The following is an 18,187-nucleotide window of genomic DNA, read 5'->3' as shown; positions in this document are numbered from 1 at the left end:
TTTTGTGTGAGGTGCATCCGGGGTCTGCACCTTTGGGGGGGGGGGGGGGGGGGGGGGGTACTGTCACGTCCTGACCAGTAAAGGGGTTATTTGTTATATTAGTTTGGTCAGGATGTGGCAGGGGGTAATTGTTTAGAGTGTTTGTTGGGCTATGTGTTTTGTAGAGGGGTGTTTGATTAGAGTGTTCCGGGGTTTTGGTTTATGTTCTATGTTAGTATATTTCTATGTTCTAGTCTAGTCTTTCTAGTTCTATGTTTAGTTTATTGATTTGGCCTTCAATTGGAGGCAGCTGTTCCTCGTTGCCTCTGATTGAAGGTCCTATGTATAGGGGTGTTTTGGTAATGGGTATTGTGGGAAGTTATTTCCTGTTTAGTGTATGTAGCACCTGATGGGACTGTTTAGTGTCGTTCGTTTTTGTATACGTGTTTCTTTTGGTTTTTTCCTTCTTTTATAATAAATAAGAAAATGAGTATACATTTTCCCGCTGCACCTTGGTCTACTTCATACGGCACCCGTTACAAGGAGAGCCATGTTTTTTGGAACATGTGAACTTTCATGTGCCTTAAAACCTGTTGGGGCTCGGGGGCAGTATTGAGACATTTTGAAAAAAATATGTGCCCATTTTTAACTGCCTCCTACACCAACTCAGAAGCTAGGATATGCATATTATTAACACATTCGGATAGAAAACACTCTGAATTTTCTAAAACAGTTTGAATGGTGTCTGTAAGTATAACAAAACTCATATTGCAGGCAAAAACCTGTGAAAAATAGATCAAAAAAAAAGTGAATTCTGTGACTGTACTATTTAGTGTCATTGTTTTATAGATACCATAGTGAGAAAGGATTCATTTCGCAACACCTACGGCTTCCACTAGATGTCAACGATCTTTATAAAGTTGTTTGAAGCGTCTATGATAAACAGAGAGCAAATTAGAATCCAAGGAAGTTGACATGTCATCACTTCATTTTTTTGCGCCTGCGCATAAATCTGAGAAGCGTGAGTTTGTCTTCATTGTTTATCTAGACATAGGATAGGTTGTGTGAAAATATTACTGATGTTTAACGTTAAAAATGGACCAAAAGATTAATGCTAAACAACATTTGACATGTTTGAACGGACGTAAATAGATTATTTACTAGGTTTTTTTAGCTTTTCGGCGTACTTTTACACTCCCCCCACCACGTTTTGTGGGAGCATAATGAACGCTAAGTACTTGGTGTTATTTGGACATAAATTATGAACTTTGTCAAAAGAAACCACATTTGTTCCGGACCTGGGATGCCTTCCGGACCTGGGATGCCTGCCTTCTGATGGAGATAATCAAAGGTAAGGGGATATTTACAATGTTATTATCGATTTTAGATGATGCTAACTGTATAGCATAGCCTGTTGTTCTTAGCATAGCACCCCGTTTATTGCAAAATGTGATTTCCCAGTAAAGTTATTTTGAGATCTGGCCATTCGGTAGCAATTACGAGATGATAATATATTATTCTTTGAATGACAATATTATAATTTACCAATGTTTTCGAATAGTAATTTTGTTATGTTCACCGGAAGCATTTCAGAGAAGAAAAAAATCTGAATTTCACGCTACTGTAAAATGCTGTTTTTGGATATAAATATGAACTTGATGGAACAAAAAATGCATGTATTGTATAACATAATGTCCTAGGAGTGTCATCTGATGGAGATTGACAAAAGTTAGTGCATAATTCTAGCTGGTTTCTGCTTTTGGTGACGCCTGACCTTGAATTGATAATGGATGTTTGTACTTTTGTGGCTATGTACTGTCCTAACATAATCTAACTTTATGCTTTTGCCGTAAAGCCTCTTTGAAAATCGAACAATGTGGTTAGATTAAGGAGAAGTTTATCATTTAAATTGTGTAAAATAGTTGATTGTTTGAGAAATTGAAATTATTAGATTTTTGATGTTTTGAATTTCCAGCCTTGTTAGCAATCCCGACTCGGGGTTCATTGCTAACCTGTAGCCCCAACAGGTTAATAACAAACTTGTACGCCATCTGTAAATACAAATCAAATTGTTAAATTACGAGCCTAGTTGGTTTAGCCACGGAAAAAGTCAGCAACCTTCCCACTAGCTATGATTGGCTGAGATAATGAGTGGGCTGGACATGCCGAGAGATGAGTTCGGATTGTCTGCCATGTAGCATGCTTCTGTCTATAACATGAGCTGGTCAGTATGTGTATAATGCATATGTTTATAATGTGGCTTTTTTGAAAGACAACACATAGTAGAACTGCATAAGTGTTGCTCTCCACTTTCTGGAGGACCGAGTTTTGAAATCAGTTGAATTAGAGTATGATAGCTAAAGAGATGGAGATAATTGTGGCGTTTGATTGCAAATATGCAGACGGAGTTGCCTCTGACCTGTCTTTGGATTACTGTTACATCTTCAAACTAAGGGCAACCATGGCATCCGTGACAGAGAGGGAGGAGTGTCCATCTCTGTATACGGGTAAGATAGACTAGCTTGCAGATATTACGCGTTCCTAATTTTTTCAGAATGTTGTTTTCATTTCAAGTTAAAGTGTATTGTTTTGTTAGCTAGGTAACGTTAGCTGGCTGGCTTGCTAGCTAACATTACGTGTATGATCTGTGTTAGTGAGAATTTCTCCTTTGCCAAGATAATCCACCTACCTGACAGGTGTGGCATATCAAGAACCTGATTAAACAGCATGATCATTACACAGGTGCACCTTGTGCTGGTGAAAATAAAAGGACACTCTAAAATGTACAGTTTTGTCACACAACACAATGCCACAGATGTCTCAAGTTCAGGGAGCGTGCAATTGCCATGCTGATTCAGGAATGTCCACCAGAGCTGTTGCCAGAGAATAGGAATGTTAATTTATCTACCATAAGCTACCTCCAACATCGTTTTAAAGAATTTGACACTACGTCCAACTGGCCTCACAACTTCAGACCACGTGTATGGCGTCGTTTGGATGAACGGTTTGTTGATGTCAACATTGTGAACAGATTGCCCCATGGTGGCAGTGGGGTTATGGTATGGAAATGTTCATGCAGAGAGACACAGTATCGACATATAATTCCTGGAAGCTGAAAATGTCCCAGTTCTTCCATGGCCTGCAGACTCACCAGAGATGTCACCCATTGGATGCTCTGGATTGACATGTATGACAGTGTGTTCCAGTTCCTGCCAATATCCAGCAACTTCGCACAGCCATTGAAGAGGAGTGGGACTACAGTACATTCCACAGGCCACAATCAACCGCCTGGTCAACTATATGTGAAAGACATGTGTTGCGCTGCTTGAGGTAAATGCTGGTCACACCAGATACTGACTGGTATTCTTTTTAAGGTATCTGTAACAAATGCATATCTGTATTCCCAGTTATGTGAAATCCATAGATTAGGGCCTAATGAATTTATTTCAATTGACTGATTTCCTTATATGAACTGTAACTCAGTAAAATCTCTAAAATTGTTGCATGTTGCGTTTTTGTTCAGTATTTATACAGTATGTTTCCTGATCGTTCTTATATCACTCAAATATAGGCCAGACACCTCAGAGCAAACTTTCTTTTGATATTTTTGGGGGACTATCTGTTGTTCCATGTAGTGAATCTGTTATTCAATGCATTTTTTTTATATACTTCAAGTTGTCTTAAAATTCCAAATCAAATAGCTAAATGGTCCTTTGTATGACCTTCTTAAAACAATTCCGCATAGCTTAGTGGCAGTTTAGATTTGTCTGCAGGTAACCTAGTGGTTAGAGCATTGGGCCAGTAACCAAATGGTTGCTGTATCAAATCCCCAAGCTGACTAGGTAAAAATCTGTCGTTCTGTCCCTGAGCAGGGCAGTTAACCCACTATTCCCCGGGCACTGAAGACGTGGATATTGATTATGGCAGCCCCCCACACCGCTCTGATTCAGAGGGGTTGGGTTAAATGCAGAAGACACATTTCAGTTAACCCCTGTGCGGCCTCCATTCCGCAGCGAAAAATCCTATCGCCATTTGCATAACAAAATGTAATAAAAAAAAATATTCAATTTTTTTTTCAAATTATATTGTTTTATAGATACACCTCTCCTGAATCGAACCACGTTGTCCGATTTCAAAAAGGCTTTACAGCAAAAGCAAAACATTAGATTATGTTAGAGGAGTATATCGTAAAAGTAGCCACATAGACATTTTCCGACCAACCACATGCATCACAAATAACCAAAAAACAGCTAAATGCAGCACTAACCTTTGACAATCTTCATCAGATGACACACCTAGGACATCATGTTACACAATACATGCATTCTTTTGTTCGATAAAGTTCATATTTATATATAAAAACAGCATTTTACATCGGTGCGTAACGTTGACTAACTATTTTCCCTCAAATGCATCCGATGAAACAGCGCTACACTTTACTAAATTACTATTCGAAAACATTTTTAAAATGTAATATTGTCATTCTAAGATTTATAGATGAATATCTCTTGAAAGCACCTGTAATGCCAGATTTAAAAATAGCTTTACTGGGTAATCACACTTTGCGATAAAAGGGGATGCGATACTCAGAACAATAGGCTAGTAATAGCAATAGGCTAGCCATCTTGGAACAATCGCATATCAAATCTAGTCTTGTATACTATTGTCAATAATCCCTTACCTTTGATTATCTTCATCCTTAGGCACTTCCAGGAATCCCAGGTCCACAACAAATGTATTTTCGTTCGAAAAAGTTCATCCTTTATGTTCCATTAGCTTGTTGTTGTTAGCGCGTTCTGAAGGCTGCACCAAAAGTTCCGACGTGCGCGGGGCTACTCTTTCAACAAAATTCATTTTTTTCTTATTTAGGTTCGTTTAAACATGTCAAACGTTGTATAACATAAATTTTAGGGCCTTTTTCAACCATAGCTCCAATAAGATTCAAGGGGGACGATTGCATTGTCTTTATAAACGTTTCGAAAGGGGAGGGTAACCAGGGGGGCCGGCGTCATAATGGTGATGGCCCTCTCCGTGTGACCACGTTCCACAGCGTGTCATTCTGTCAGTTTTCACAGTAGGAGACTCAAATCACTTTGTAAAGACTGGGGACATCTAGTGGAAGCAATAGGAAGTGCTCAATGAACCATAGCTCACGGTGTGATTAATAGGCAACGTGATGAAGTTGAGTTTGCAATTCAGAATTCCACTTCCTGTTTCGATCTGTCTCGGGGTTTTGACTGCCATATGAGTTCTGTTATACTCACAGACACCATTCAAACAGTTTTAGAAACTTTAGGGTGTTTTCTATCCACAAGTATTAATTATATGCATATCCTAGCTTCTGTAGGCCGTTTTAAATGGGCACCATTTTTCCCCAATTTTTTTTCAAAATGCGCTTTGGCGCCCCCTATCCTAGGCGACCGTCAAGAGGTTAAATACATTAACTTGTACAACTGACTAGCTATCTCCCTTTCTCAAAAGTGACTTGAAATGAGCATTTAAAACCTGTATTTTTTGTGTGTCCCCCAATGTCAAAGTCGCTTCTACGCCCCTGCCTTTAAGGCATCTTGTTAGAGTCAGTGAAGGGCCAGGGGAGAGAACAAGAGGGAGAGGCAGCGCGGCGGAAAGAGTGACATTCAAAACAGGCTGGCGTTGTATTATGTGTGGGCTCTCATTGTACTTTATTACATTGACTTTCAGATGAATACACTGCCGTGGCCAATTAAACAAACCTCAAAGGTTAACACATTTACTGAAAATAGACACCATCTTAACTCAACCCCACGTTTATTTATTTTTATTTAACTTGGCGAGTCAGTGAATAATAAATTCTTATTTACAATGACAGCCTATACCAGCTAAACTGAGACAACGCTGGGCCAATTGTGCGCCGCTCTATGGGACTCACAATCACAGCCGGTTGTGATACAGTCTGGATTCGAACCAGGTTGTCTATAGTGATGCCCCTAGCACTGAGATGCAGTGTCTTAGACCACTGCACCACTTGGAAGCCTGTCACGTACCTTGGTTGTCATGGAACATTCACATGCTGTCGGGCTTCCCACCTCTCATAATTTCCTTTCTGTACAAACAGAGGGGTTTCACATTATAATACATTGCACCAAATCCCCATCTCATATGATTGGCTTCTCTATACAGACCATGAGACTTATCTTGTATTGGTATGTGCTAGCATGCTGATCCTTCACAGTGAGAGAATGCCCAGCCATCACATGTTCACACTAATGGCTCACGACAGATTAAGATTAGCCTCACCTCCAGCCAAGCACATTAGTAATGGAATGTAAGCGCATTTAACAAGGCTTATTACAGCACACAGTACAGGCACAACTCTCGCTCATTTTAAACCCAAGGACCTTCATTATATAAGATAGAAACTAAATCAGGTGTGTTTAATAGACTTCCACGCGTTCTAGGTTAATAGTCACTCACCCAGTTCTACCCTGGCTGCATGGTATTGTTAATTAAGTCATCATATTGGGTCATCCAATTTTCCAAGCACGATAGCCATCACAAAACCAGATATACAGCTAAAATTAAGCACTAACCTTTGACAATCTTCATCAGATGACACTCCTAGGACATCATGTTAGACAATACATGCATTTTTTGTTCGATCAAGTACATATTTATATCCAAAAACCCAATTTTTACATTGGCTCGTGGCGTTCAGAAAATGTTTTCTCCTCATAACTTCCGGTGAATAGGCACATTTAATTTACGGAAGAACTCATAAACGTTGAAAAGTTTTATAACAATTATTTAAAGAATTAGAGATAATCTACTCCTTTATGCAACCACTTTGTCAGATTTCAAAATAACGTTACAGAAAAAGCACATTGTTCAATATTTTGAGTACAGAACTTAGCCTTCAATGCTAAGCTATACAGTTAGCCTACAACCACGGCGTCGACAAATCTCTAACAATATGTTCGAAATATTTACTTACCTTTGCTGATCTTCGGCGGAATGCACTCGGATGGGCACCCACTTCCACAAGAAATGTTCATTTGTTCTGCAAAGTCCATCATTTATGTCCAAATACGTCCGTTTTGTTGACCCATCCAGAACACTTTACAATGCCATGTGGCGTGGACGCAAATCCATAGACGAAATGTTCAAGTTCCATTACCATTTCTAGAAACACGTCAAACGATGTTTACAATCAATCCTTTAGGGTATTTTTTAACGTAAAATTGCGATAATTTTACAACCAGGCAAAAGCTATTCATCCCAGAGGAAAAACAAAAAGACGATGACGTCACGTGTACGCGCATCATAAGACACCTCTCCTCAGACTGGCCAATGATTGACTGAGCCAAAATGATCTGCCCGGTAACAGATGACGGTTGAAACCTGTTCATAAAGATTGTTGACAGCCAATGGAAGAGTTAGGAGGTGTAACGTAAATTCTATGTCACTGTAGTTTTCCAAGGGATTCTAAACAAAAACTACATTTCTAAATTCTCCCACTTCCTGATACAATTTTTCTCAGGTTTTTTTGCCCGCCATATGAGTTCTGTTATACTCACAGACACCATTCAAACAGTTTTAGAAACTTCAGAGTGTTTTCTATTCAAATCTACTAATAATATGCATATTCAATTTTCTGGGCCAGAGTAGTAACCTGTTTAAATTGGGTACGTTTTTCATCCGGCCGTGAAAATACTGCCCCCTAGCCCCTAGAGGTTATTAAGTGCAGAGATATTGTTGTTTCAGCTATATTTATTCTCAAGGTACTTTATTGAAAAATATTTCATTCTGCTTTTGAGATCAAAGTAAGTGTCTTAAAATGACTAAAGGTCTCTCGTAGATTATTGCTGTACAGGCAATTTATTTGTGAGAAGAAATGTCATGGTAGCAGAAATGAACAGGTTTAAAAACTATTTTACACCATTTTAAAGACAAGACTCTCCTTTATCTAACCACACTGTCCGATTTCAAAAAGGCTTTACAACAAAAGCAAAACATTAGATTATGTCAGCAGAGTACCCAGCCAGAAATAATCAGACACCCATTTTTCAAGCTAGCATATAATGTCACATAAACCCAAACCACAGCTAAATGCAGCACTAACCTTTGATGATCTTCATCAGATGACAACCCTAGGACATTATGTTATACAATGCATGCATGTTTTGTTCAATCAAGTTCATATTTATATCAAAAAACAGCTTTTTACATTAGCATGTGATGTTCAGAACTAGCATACCCCCCGCAAACTTCCGGGGAATTTACTAACAATTTACTAAATTACTCACGATAAACGTTCACAAAAAGCATAACAATTATTTTAAGAATTATAGATACAGAACTCCTCTATGCACTCGATATGTCCGATTTTAAATAGCTTTTTGGTGAAAGCACATTTTGCAATATTCTAAGTACATAGCCCAGCCATCACGGGCTAGCTATTTAGACACCCAGCAAGTTTAGCCTTCACCAAAATCAGATTTACTATAACAAAAATGTTATTACCTTTGCTGTTCTTCGTCAGAATGCACTCCCAGGACTTCTACTTCAATAACAAATGTTGGTTTGGTCCCAAATAATCCATCGTTATATCCAAACAGCGGTGTTTTGTTCGTGCGTTCTAGACACTATCCGAAATGGTAAATCAGGGTTACGAGCATGGCGCATTTCGTGACAAAAAATGTCTAAATATTCCATTACCGTACTTCGAAGCATGTCAACCGCTGTTTAAAATCAATTTTTATGCAATTTATCTCGTAAAAAAGCGATAATATTCCGACCGGGAATCTGCGTTTCAGTAAATAGAGGAAAGAAAAGAAAGACGGGGGCGACCAGTGCACACACCTAAGTCCACTGTCCCCTGATCGGCCACTTGACAAAGGCGATAATGTGTTTCAGCCTGAGGCTGGAATGACGACATTCAGCTTTTTCCCGGGCTCTGAGAGCCTATGGGAGCCGTGGGAAGTGTCACGTTACCGCAGAGATCCTTTGTTTTGGAAAGAGATGTCAAAGAAAGCCAATAAATGGTCAGACAGGCCACTTCCTGTAAAGGAATCTCTCAGGTTTTTGCCTGCCATATGAGTTCTGTTATACTCACAGACACCATTCAAACAGTTTTAGAAACTTTAGGGTGTTTTCTATCCATATCTAATAAGTATATGCATATTCTAGTTACTGGGTAGGAGTAGTAACCAATTAAATCGGGTACGTTTTTTATCCGGCGGTGTAAATACTGCCCCCTAGCCCTAAGAGGTTAAAATTAGGGACAGACGTAAATGAATCACTAATCAGATGAAATAAATAATGTCAAAGCAACAAAATAACTAGGGCTTTACAATGATGGTGAAACTTGTAAAAATCTTGGGATTAAGTAAGAGTGGGACACTAATCCGGACGCTTATAAGAATCCCACTTTGCCGTCAGAGGAACCGTCAAACATTTACGTCATTTAGCAGACGCTCTTATCCAGAGCGACTTACAGTAGTGAATGCATACATTTCATACATTGTTTTTTTTTTTTTTTCTGTGCTGGCCCCCCCGTAGGAATCGAACCCACAACCCTGGTGTTGCAAACACCATGCTCTACCAACTGAGCTACAGGGAAGGCATCAATACAAGACTAAGACTGAATCCTACTACACCAGCTCTGATGCTCGTTGGATGTGGCAGGGCTTGCAGACTACAACTATTACAGACTACAAAGGGAAACCCAGCTGCTAGCTGCCTAGTGATGCGAGCCTATCAGATGAGCTAAATGCCTTTGATGCTCGCTTCGAGGCAAGCAACACTGAAGCATACATGAGAGCACCAGCTGTTCCGGATGACTGTGTGATCACGCTCTCCGTAGCCGATGTGAGCAAGACCTTTTAACAGGTCGACATTCACAAGGCCGCGGGGCCAGACGGATTACCAGAACGTGTAGTCAAAGCATGCGTGGACCAACTGGCAAGTGACTTCACTGACACACCCGCCCCGTAGCACTCACGTCGGTAGCCATGAAGTGCTTTTTTATTTTCTTTATTTTCTTTAACCTTTATTTAACTAGGCAAATCAGTTAAGAACAAATTCTTATTTACAATGATGGCCTACCAAAAGGCAAAAGGCCTCCTGGTGGCTGGGATTAAAAATAGAAATAAATCAAATAAAAAATATAGGACAAAACACACATTATGGCGAGAGACACCACAACACTACATAAAGAGAGTCCTAAGACAACAACATAGCAATAAAGGCAGCAACACATGACAACACATGACAATACAGCATGGTAGAAGCACAACATGACAACAACATGGTAGCAACACAACATGGTACCATCACAACATGGTAGCAGCACAAAACATAGCACAAACATTATTGGGCACAGACAACTGTAAGAGTGTCCATGACTGAAGAGATGGAGATAAGAGATGGAGATAAAACTGTCCAGTTTGAGTGTTTGTTGCAACTCGTTCCCGTCGCTAGCTGCAGCGAACTGAAAAGATGAGCAACCCAAGGATGTGTGTGCTTTGGGGACATTTAACAGAATGTGACTGGCAGAACAGGTGTTGTATGTGGAGGATGAGGGCTGCAGTAGATATCTCAGATAGGGGGAGTGAGGCCTAAAAGGGTTTCATAAATAAGCATCAACCAGTTCGTCTTGTGACGGGTATACAGAGATGACCAGTTTACAGAAGAGTAAAAAGTGCAGTGATGTGTCCTATAAGGAGCATTGGTGGCAAATCTGATGGCTGAATGGTAAAGAACATCTAGCCGCTCGAGAGCACCCTTACCTGCCGATATAAAAATTATGTCTCCGTAATCTAGCATGGGTAGGATTGTCATCTGAATCAGGGTTAGTTTGGCAGCTGGGGTGAAAGAGGAGCGATTACGATAGAGGAAACAAAGTCTAGATTTAACTTTAGCCTGCAGCATTGATATGTGCTGAGAGAAGGACAGTGTACCGCCTAGCCATACTCCCAAGTATTTGAATGAGGTGACTACCTCAAGCTCTAAACCCTCAGAAGTAGTAATCACACCTGTGGGGAGAGGGACATTCTTCTTACCAAACCACATTACCTTTGTTTTGGAGGTGTTCAGAACAAGGTTAAGGGTAGAGAAAGCTTGTTGGACACTAAGAAATCATTGTTGTAGAGAGTTTAACACAAAATCCGGGGAGGGGCCAGCTGAGTATAAGACTGTATCATCTGCATATAAATAGGTGAGAGAACTTCCTACTGCCTGAGCTATGTTGTTGATGTAAGTTGAGAAGAGTGTGGGGCCTAGGATCAAGCCTTGGCGTACTCCCTTGGTGACAGGCAATGGCTGAGACAGCAGATGTTCTGAATTTATACACTGCACTCTTTGAGAGAGGTAGTTAGCAAACTAGGCCAAAGACCCCTCAGAGACACAAATACTCCTTAGCCAGCCCACAAGAATGGAATGGTCTACCGTGTCAAAAGCTCAAGTCAATAAAAATAGCAGCACATTGCTTAGAATCAAGGGCAATGGTGACATCATTGAGGACATTTAAGGTTGCAGTGACACATACATAACCTGAGCGGAAACCAGATTGCATACCAGAGAGAATACTATAGACATCAAGAAAGCCAGTCAGTTGATTATTAATATTTCCCAACACTTTTGATAAACAGGGCAAAATAGAAATAGGCCTATAACAGTTAGGATCAGCTTGATCTCCCCCTTTAAATAAAGGCAGAACTGTGGCTGCCTTCTAAGCAATGGGAACCTCCCCAGAAAGGAGAGACAGTTTAAAAAGGTTGAAGGCTTGGTGATAATAGAGGCAGCAACCTTAAAGAAGAAAGGGTCTAAACCATCTGACCCAGATGTTTTTTTGGGGTCAAGTTTCAGGAGCTCCTTTAGCACCTCGGACTCAGTAACCGCCTGCAGGGAGAAACTTTGTAGCGGGACTGGGGAAAAGAGGGAGAAGTGTTCGGGCTAGTCGCATTAGAAGTGGTGGGAAATAAGGAAATGTTGGAAGGGCAAGGCTGAGTCAAATAGGAATCATGACTTAATGAAATGGTGATTAAAGAGCTCAGCCATGTGCTTCTTGTCAGTAACAACCACATCATCAACATGAATGGACGTGGGCAACTGTGAGGAGGAGGGTTTATTCTCCAGGTCTTTAACCATTTTCCAGAACTTCTTGGGCTTAGACCCACAGAGAGAGAACTGCTCCTTAAAGTAACTAACTTTGGCCTTCTGGATAGCCTGAGTGCACTTATTTCTCATTTGCCTGAACGAAAGCCAGTCAGCCTGAGTATGCGTGTGCCGAGCCTTTCGCCAAATGCAATTCTTGAGGTGAAGTAACTCTGCAAGATCCCTGTCAAACAAGGGGCTGAACCTGTTTTTAATTCTCATTTTCTTTATGGGGGCGTGTTTGTTAACAATACCACTGAAAATATAAAAAAATAAGGTCTGTAAAATAGTGATCACCAAGGTCATTACAGAAAACACCAGACTGATACCTATCAGGATTATTTGTGAGGATAACATTGAGGAGAGTAGCCTTTTCTGGGTGTTTGGAGTCATACCGTGTGGGATTGGTAATAAACTGAGAAAGATTTAGGGAGTCCCATTGCTTTAGGACTTGGTCAGGTGGTTTACGCATGTCCCAGTTCAGGTCACCTAGCAGGACAAATTCAGTCTTTTTGTAAGGGGCCAGGAGAGAGCTTAGGGCAGGTAGGTTACAGGCCGGTGCTAATGGAGGACAATAGCACCCAGCAACAGTCAACAAAGAACTATTTGAAAGTTTAATGCTTAAAACCAGTAAATAAAATGGTTTGGGGACAGACTTGGTAGAGACATCCGAGCACTGAAGGTGATCCTTGGTAAAGATTGCCACTCCTCACTTTCAATTGATCTATTTTAGGTAATAAGCTTCTAGTGTTAACGTGCAAAAAATCCAGGCTTTATGAGAGCAGAAATCAGTGAAGCAGATATCAGAGCACAAGTCAGAATTGATGCTTGTACAGTAGATGGGCCAGGGTGTACATACTTTGAAAGGCTGGTCATGGCTCACATCAACACCATCATCCCGGAAACCCTAGACCCACTCCAATTCGCATACCGTCCCAACAGATCCATAGATGATGCAATCTCAATCGCACTCCACACTGCCTTTTCCCACCTGGACAAAAGGAACATGTGAGAATGCTGTTAATTGACTGCAGCTCAGCATTCCAACACCATAGTGCCCACAAAGCTATTCACTAAGCTAAGGATCCTGGGACTAAACACCTACCTCTGCAACTTGAAAATTGTCAAAGACCCCAGTCACCTACGTCAGAGACTGTTCTCTCTGCTACCGCACGGCAAGCGATACCGGAGCGCCAAGTCTAGGACCAAAAGGCTCCTTAACTGCTTCTACTCCCAAGCCATAAGACTGCTGAACAATAAATCAAATGCCCACCCGGACTATTTACATTGACACCCACCCCTGTTGATACTCGCTGTTCATTATCTATGCGTAATCACTTAACCCCTACCTACTTGTACAAATTACCTTGACTAACCTGTACCCCCACACATTGACTCGGTACCGGTACCCCCTGTATATAGCCTCGTTATTGTTATTTTATTGTGTTACTTTTATCATTTTTTTACTTTAGTTTTTTGGTAAATATTTTCTTAACTCCATCTTGAACTGCATTGTTGGTTAAGGGCTTGTAAGTAAGCATTTCACGGTAAGGTCTACACCTGTTGTATTCGGCGCATGTGACAAATAAAGTTTGATTTGATTTGATCTGCCACGCTGATCCTCAACACGGGGGGCCCTCAGGGATGCCTGCTTAGTCCCCTCCAATACTCCCTGTTCACCCATGACTGTGTGGCCAAGCACGACTCCAAAACCATCATTAAGTTAGTCTGATGACACAACGGTGGTAGGGATGATCACCGACAACAATGAGACAGCCTATAGGGAGGTCAGAGACCTGGCTGTGTGGTGCTAGGACAACAACCTCTCCCTCAATCTGAGCAAGACAAAAGATCTGATCGTGGACTACAGGAAAAGGTTATTATTTAATTTTTTACTTTAGTTTATTTAAATCTATTTCTTGAACTGCATTGTTGATTAAGAGCTTGTACTGTAAGTTAGCGTTTCGCGGTAAGGTCTACACCTGTGCATGTGACAAATACAATTTAATTTTATTTTATTTGATATGAACATGTTCTTAGAAATGACACAGGGCTGTCATAGGGACATGTCAAAATGCAGAATCTTTGCACTTTTGCTCTTTTTTTGCACAGATTTATTGAATTCTTCATGTGGTCCATACTACATGGCGCTTCATTTAATATAACAGGCATTTAAAAGTCAATATTGGTGTACAATGTCTACTTAAAATACCAAAAGGCACTCATTTAGTGGAACGACATCCATACGAAGCTATTCTTGTTCATTTTTTACCATTTTAATTGAAAACAATCACAGTAAGGTATAAAATTGTTACCCAGAAATGATTTGATATTGAGATCAAAACGGCTGCAATTAAAATATAACCTCAGCAAAAAAAGAAACGTCCCTTTTTCAGGACCCTGTCTTTCAAAGATAATTCGTAAAAATCCAAATAACTTCACAGATCTTCATTGTAAAGGGTTTAAACACTGTTTCCCATGGTTGTTCAATGAACCATAAACAATTAATGAACATGCACCTGTGGAACGGTCGTTAAGACACTAACAGCTTACAGACGGTTGGCAATTAAGGTCACAGTTATGAAAACTTAGGACACTAAAGAGGCCTTTCTACTGACTCTGAAAAACACCAAAAGGAAGATTCCCAGGGTCCCTGCTCATCTGCGTGAATGTGCCTTAGACATGCTGCAAGGAGGCATGAGAACTGCAGATGTGGCCAGGGCAATAAATTGCAATGTCCGCACTGTGAGACGCCTAAGACAGAGCTACAGGGAGACAGGACAGACAGCTGATCGTCCTCGCAGTGGCAGACCACATGTAACAACACCTGCAAAGGATCGGTACATCTGAACAACACACCTGCGGGACAGGTACAGGATGGCAACAACAACTGCCCGAGTTACACCAGGAACGCACAATCCCTCCATCAGTGCTCAGACTGTCCGCAATAGGCTGAGAGAGGCTGGACTGAGGGCTTGTAGGCCTGTTGTAAGGCAGGTCCTCATCAGACATCACCGGCAGCAACGTCGCCTATTGGCACAAACCCACTGTCGCTGGACCAGACAGGACTGGCAAAAAATGCTCTTCACTAACAAGTCGCGGTTTTGCCTCACCAGGGGTGATGGTACCTGTACTCTGGAGCGGGATCGATTTGGAGGTGGAGGGTCCGTCATGGTCTGGGGCGGTGTGTTACAGCATCATCAGACTGAGCTTGTTGTCATTTCAGGCAATGTCAACGCTTTGCATTACAGGGAAGACATCCTCCTCCCTCATGTGGTACCCTTCCTGCAGGCTCATCCTGACATGACCCTCCAGCATGACAATGCCACCAGCCATTCTGCTCGTTCTGTGCGTGATTTCCTGCAAGACAGGAATATCAGTGTTCTAACCATGGCCAGCGAAGAGCCCGGATCTCAATCCCATTGAGCATGTCTGGGACCTGCTGGATCGGAGGGCTAGGGCCATTCCCCTCAGAAATGTCCGGGAACTTGCAGGTGCCTTCGTGGAAGAATGGGGTAACATCTCACAACAAGAACTGGCAAATCTGGTGCAGTCCATGAGGAGGAGATGCACTGCAGTACTTAATACACCTGGTAGCCACACCAGATACTGACTGTTACTTTTGATTTTAACCCCCCCTCCCCTCCCCTTTGTTCAGGGACACACATTATTCAATTTATGTTAGCCACATGTCTGCAGAACTTGTTTAGTTTATGTCTCAGTTGTTGAATCTTGTTATGTTCATACAAATATTTACACGTTAAGTTTGCTGAAAATAAACGCTGTTGACAGTGAGAGGACGTTTCTTTTTTTTGCTGAGTTTGTATATATATTTTAAGTGTGTAGAGTGCAGTCACTCCTTGTGCATAAACTGATTTTGAAGCAAGGAAACCGTCATTCATGTGACAAACAGGAAAGTCCTTTTTGTATAATGTTAGTGATTTGCATTCACGTACTGCTTTTCTCTAACTCAAATTAGCTTTATATTGTATAGACTAACTCCATTCTCAGAAATTGCATTGATGTGCTCATTTAGAGGGCCCATGCACATTTCCACTGACACACTACATCTAACCAGGGACTTTCCCTAACTACCAATACCATTTGGATTGCAAATTCACTGGACAAAAAGGCAGCTTTTCAAAGTACGATACTTCCTCAACCAGATAAGATGCCTGTTACTCAGAGTCAGTCGACTGGTCAGTTTGCTAGAAATGGAGCGACTTAACATCTCCACTTTCAACTCCTCCACCTCTAATGCCTCCTTCCTCAGTCCTCCACTCTTCTCTTGGGACCGTGAAAATCTAGCCCCTAGCATCTTCATGTCTCTGTGCTTCCTAATAGGCTTTCCCGGGAACATCGCAGTGATATTCATCCTTCACCGAAACCAAGATCTATCCAGTTTGAGCCGGAGACTGATGTTGAACTTGGCTATATCTGACTTGCTCTGCCTCATCTCCCTACCTATATGGATCCACAGCTTTCTCTACAACTGGGTGCTGGGCCGGGTTGCTTGTAAGTTCTTTACCTACCTGGTCTACAGTAGCATCTACAACAGCCTGCTGACTGTCAGTCTACTGAGCATCCAGCGCTACCTGCAGGTCTTCTATCCACAGACTTGGGGCAGTCTAGGAGTGACAAAGGAGAGGGGGATTCAGGCTGTCTTGTGGGGGGTAGCAGGGGCTCTGGCTATCCCTAATGCGATGGTGTTTCGCGATTTGAAGCAGGATGAGAGTGGACGGGTGCAGTGCTATTTTGGTTTCAAATCAGATGCTGAGCAGGTGGCCGTGTTGCTCCTGGGAACTCTAGTGGGATTTGTAGTTCCATTCTCAATCACTGCCACTGCGTATTTCTGCCTCCATAGGAGGGTGAACCAAACAGCTTTCTCCAGAAGACCCAGGATGACCAAGCTAGTGAGCAGAATTGTTGTGACTTTCCTTGTCCTATGGACTCCTCTCCACGTCATTATCCTGCTGGGAGTGGCGGCCATCATGGCCAACGATAAGACTCTACTAGAGTTTTGTGATGCCAGTTTGAACTTTGTTGGAGCTCTGACCTTTGTCAACAGCTGTGTGGATCCATTCCTGTATGCCTTCGCCTCAAGAAACACCAGACAGCCAGAGACCAGTCACAATCCAGTGTGACTCACTAGTCACCACTGATCCCAAGGCACAATCTTGTAATTTCTCAGCCACTCATTGATCATTTTAACAGTGTAATTATTGTTTTACTTACTGTGACAGTCTTCAGTTCAAAAGCATGATTATTTGAGTTTTTGTATTTGAAATACATATTTTCTGTGTATTTGAGTATTGGATGGAAAACATTAATAGGTTGCTTCGTTATCCAAGATTATCCAGATCATTTAAGATATACATCTTGTCATCTGTGGTTTCACATGACGAATACAGTACATTCAAACAGCCAAGGCAAATTCTTACTGAAACAAAACATTTAACCAAGATGTTTCCATAACTACCAACTCAGACTCATTTGGATAGCAAATTCACTGGACAGAAAAACAGCTATTCAGAGTATTGTGCTTCCTGTTTCAGATGAAAACTGTACTTCTTCTGACAGCCTGTTACTCCAGCCATACGACCGGTCAGTCAGTCTCACCGCTAGAAATGGAGAAACTTAACTCCTCCACCTCTAATGCCTCCTTCCTCAGTCCTCCAGATTTCTCCTGTGACAGCGGATATATAGCCCCTAGCGTAGTCTTGACTTTCTGCTTCCTAATCGGCATTCCCGGGAACATCGCAGTGATGGTCAACCTTCACCAAAACCAAGATCTATCCAGTTTGAGCCAGATGTTGAACCTGGCTGTTTCTGATATACTATGCCTCATCACCCTACCTATATAGATCCACAGCTTTCTCTTCAACTGGGTGTTGGGCCGGGTTGCTTGTAAGTTCCTTGCCTATCTAGTCTACTGTAGTATCTACACCAGCTTGCAGACTGTCACACTACTGAGTATCCAGCCCTACCTCCAGGTCCTGTATCTACAGACTTGGGACCGGCTGGGAAGGGCAAAAGAGAGGGAGCTGGTGGCTGTCTTAAGGGGGGTAGCCAGTGT

At 41.6% G+C, this 18,187-nt stretch overlaps 1 protein-coding gene across 1 annotated transcript; it reads left to right on the top strand.

The window, feature by feature from the left end:
• Positions 1-16,325: 16,325 nt before the first annotated feature.
• LOC106604823 (type-2 angiotensin II receptor-like) lies at positions 16,326-17,255 on the top strand. The gene has a single exon (XM_014199870.3). The coding sequence runs from the start codon at positions 16,326-16,328 to the stop codon at positions 17,253-17,255; it is 930 nt and encodes a 309-aa protein (XP_014055345.3).
• Positions 17,256-18,187: the final 932 nt, after the last annotated feature.

The sequence above is a fragment of the Salmo salar genome, chromosome 05, assembly GCF_965601325.2.
Source record: "Salmo salar chromosome 05, fSalSal1, whole genome shotgun sequence".
NCBI classification, from domain to species: domain Eukaryota; kingdom Metazoa; phylum Chordata; class Actinopteri; order Salmoniformes; family Salmonidae; genus Salmo; species Salmo salar.
Note: the sequence above shows the minus strand (reverse complement) of the source record. Positions and strands in the feature narration are given on the sequence as shown.

Bases quoted from the DNA above. Each gene is read 5' to 3' on its own strand.
- LOC106604823 (XM_014199870.3), top strand. From the start codon at position 16,326: ATGGAGCGACTTAACATCTCCACTTTCAACTCCTCCACCTCTAATGCC.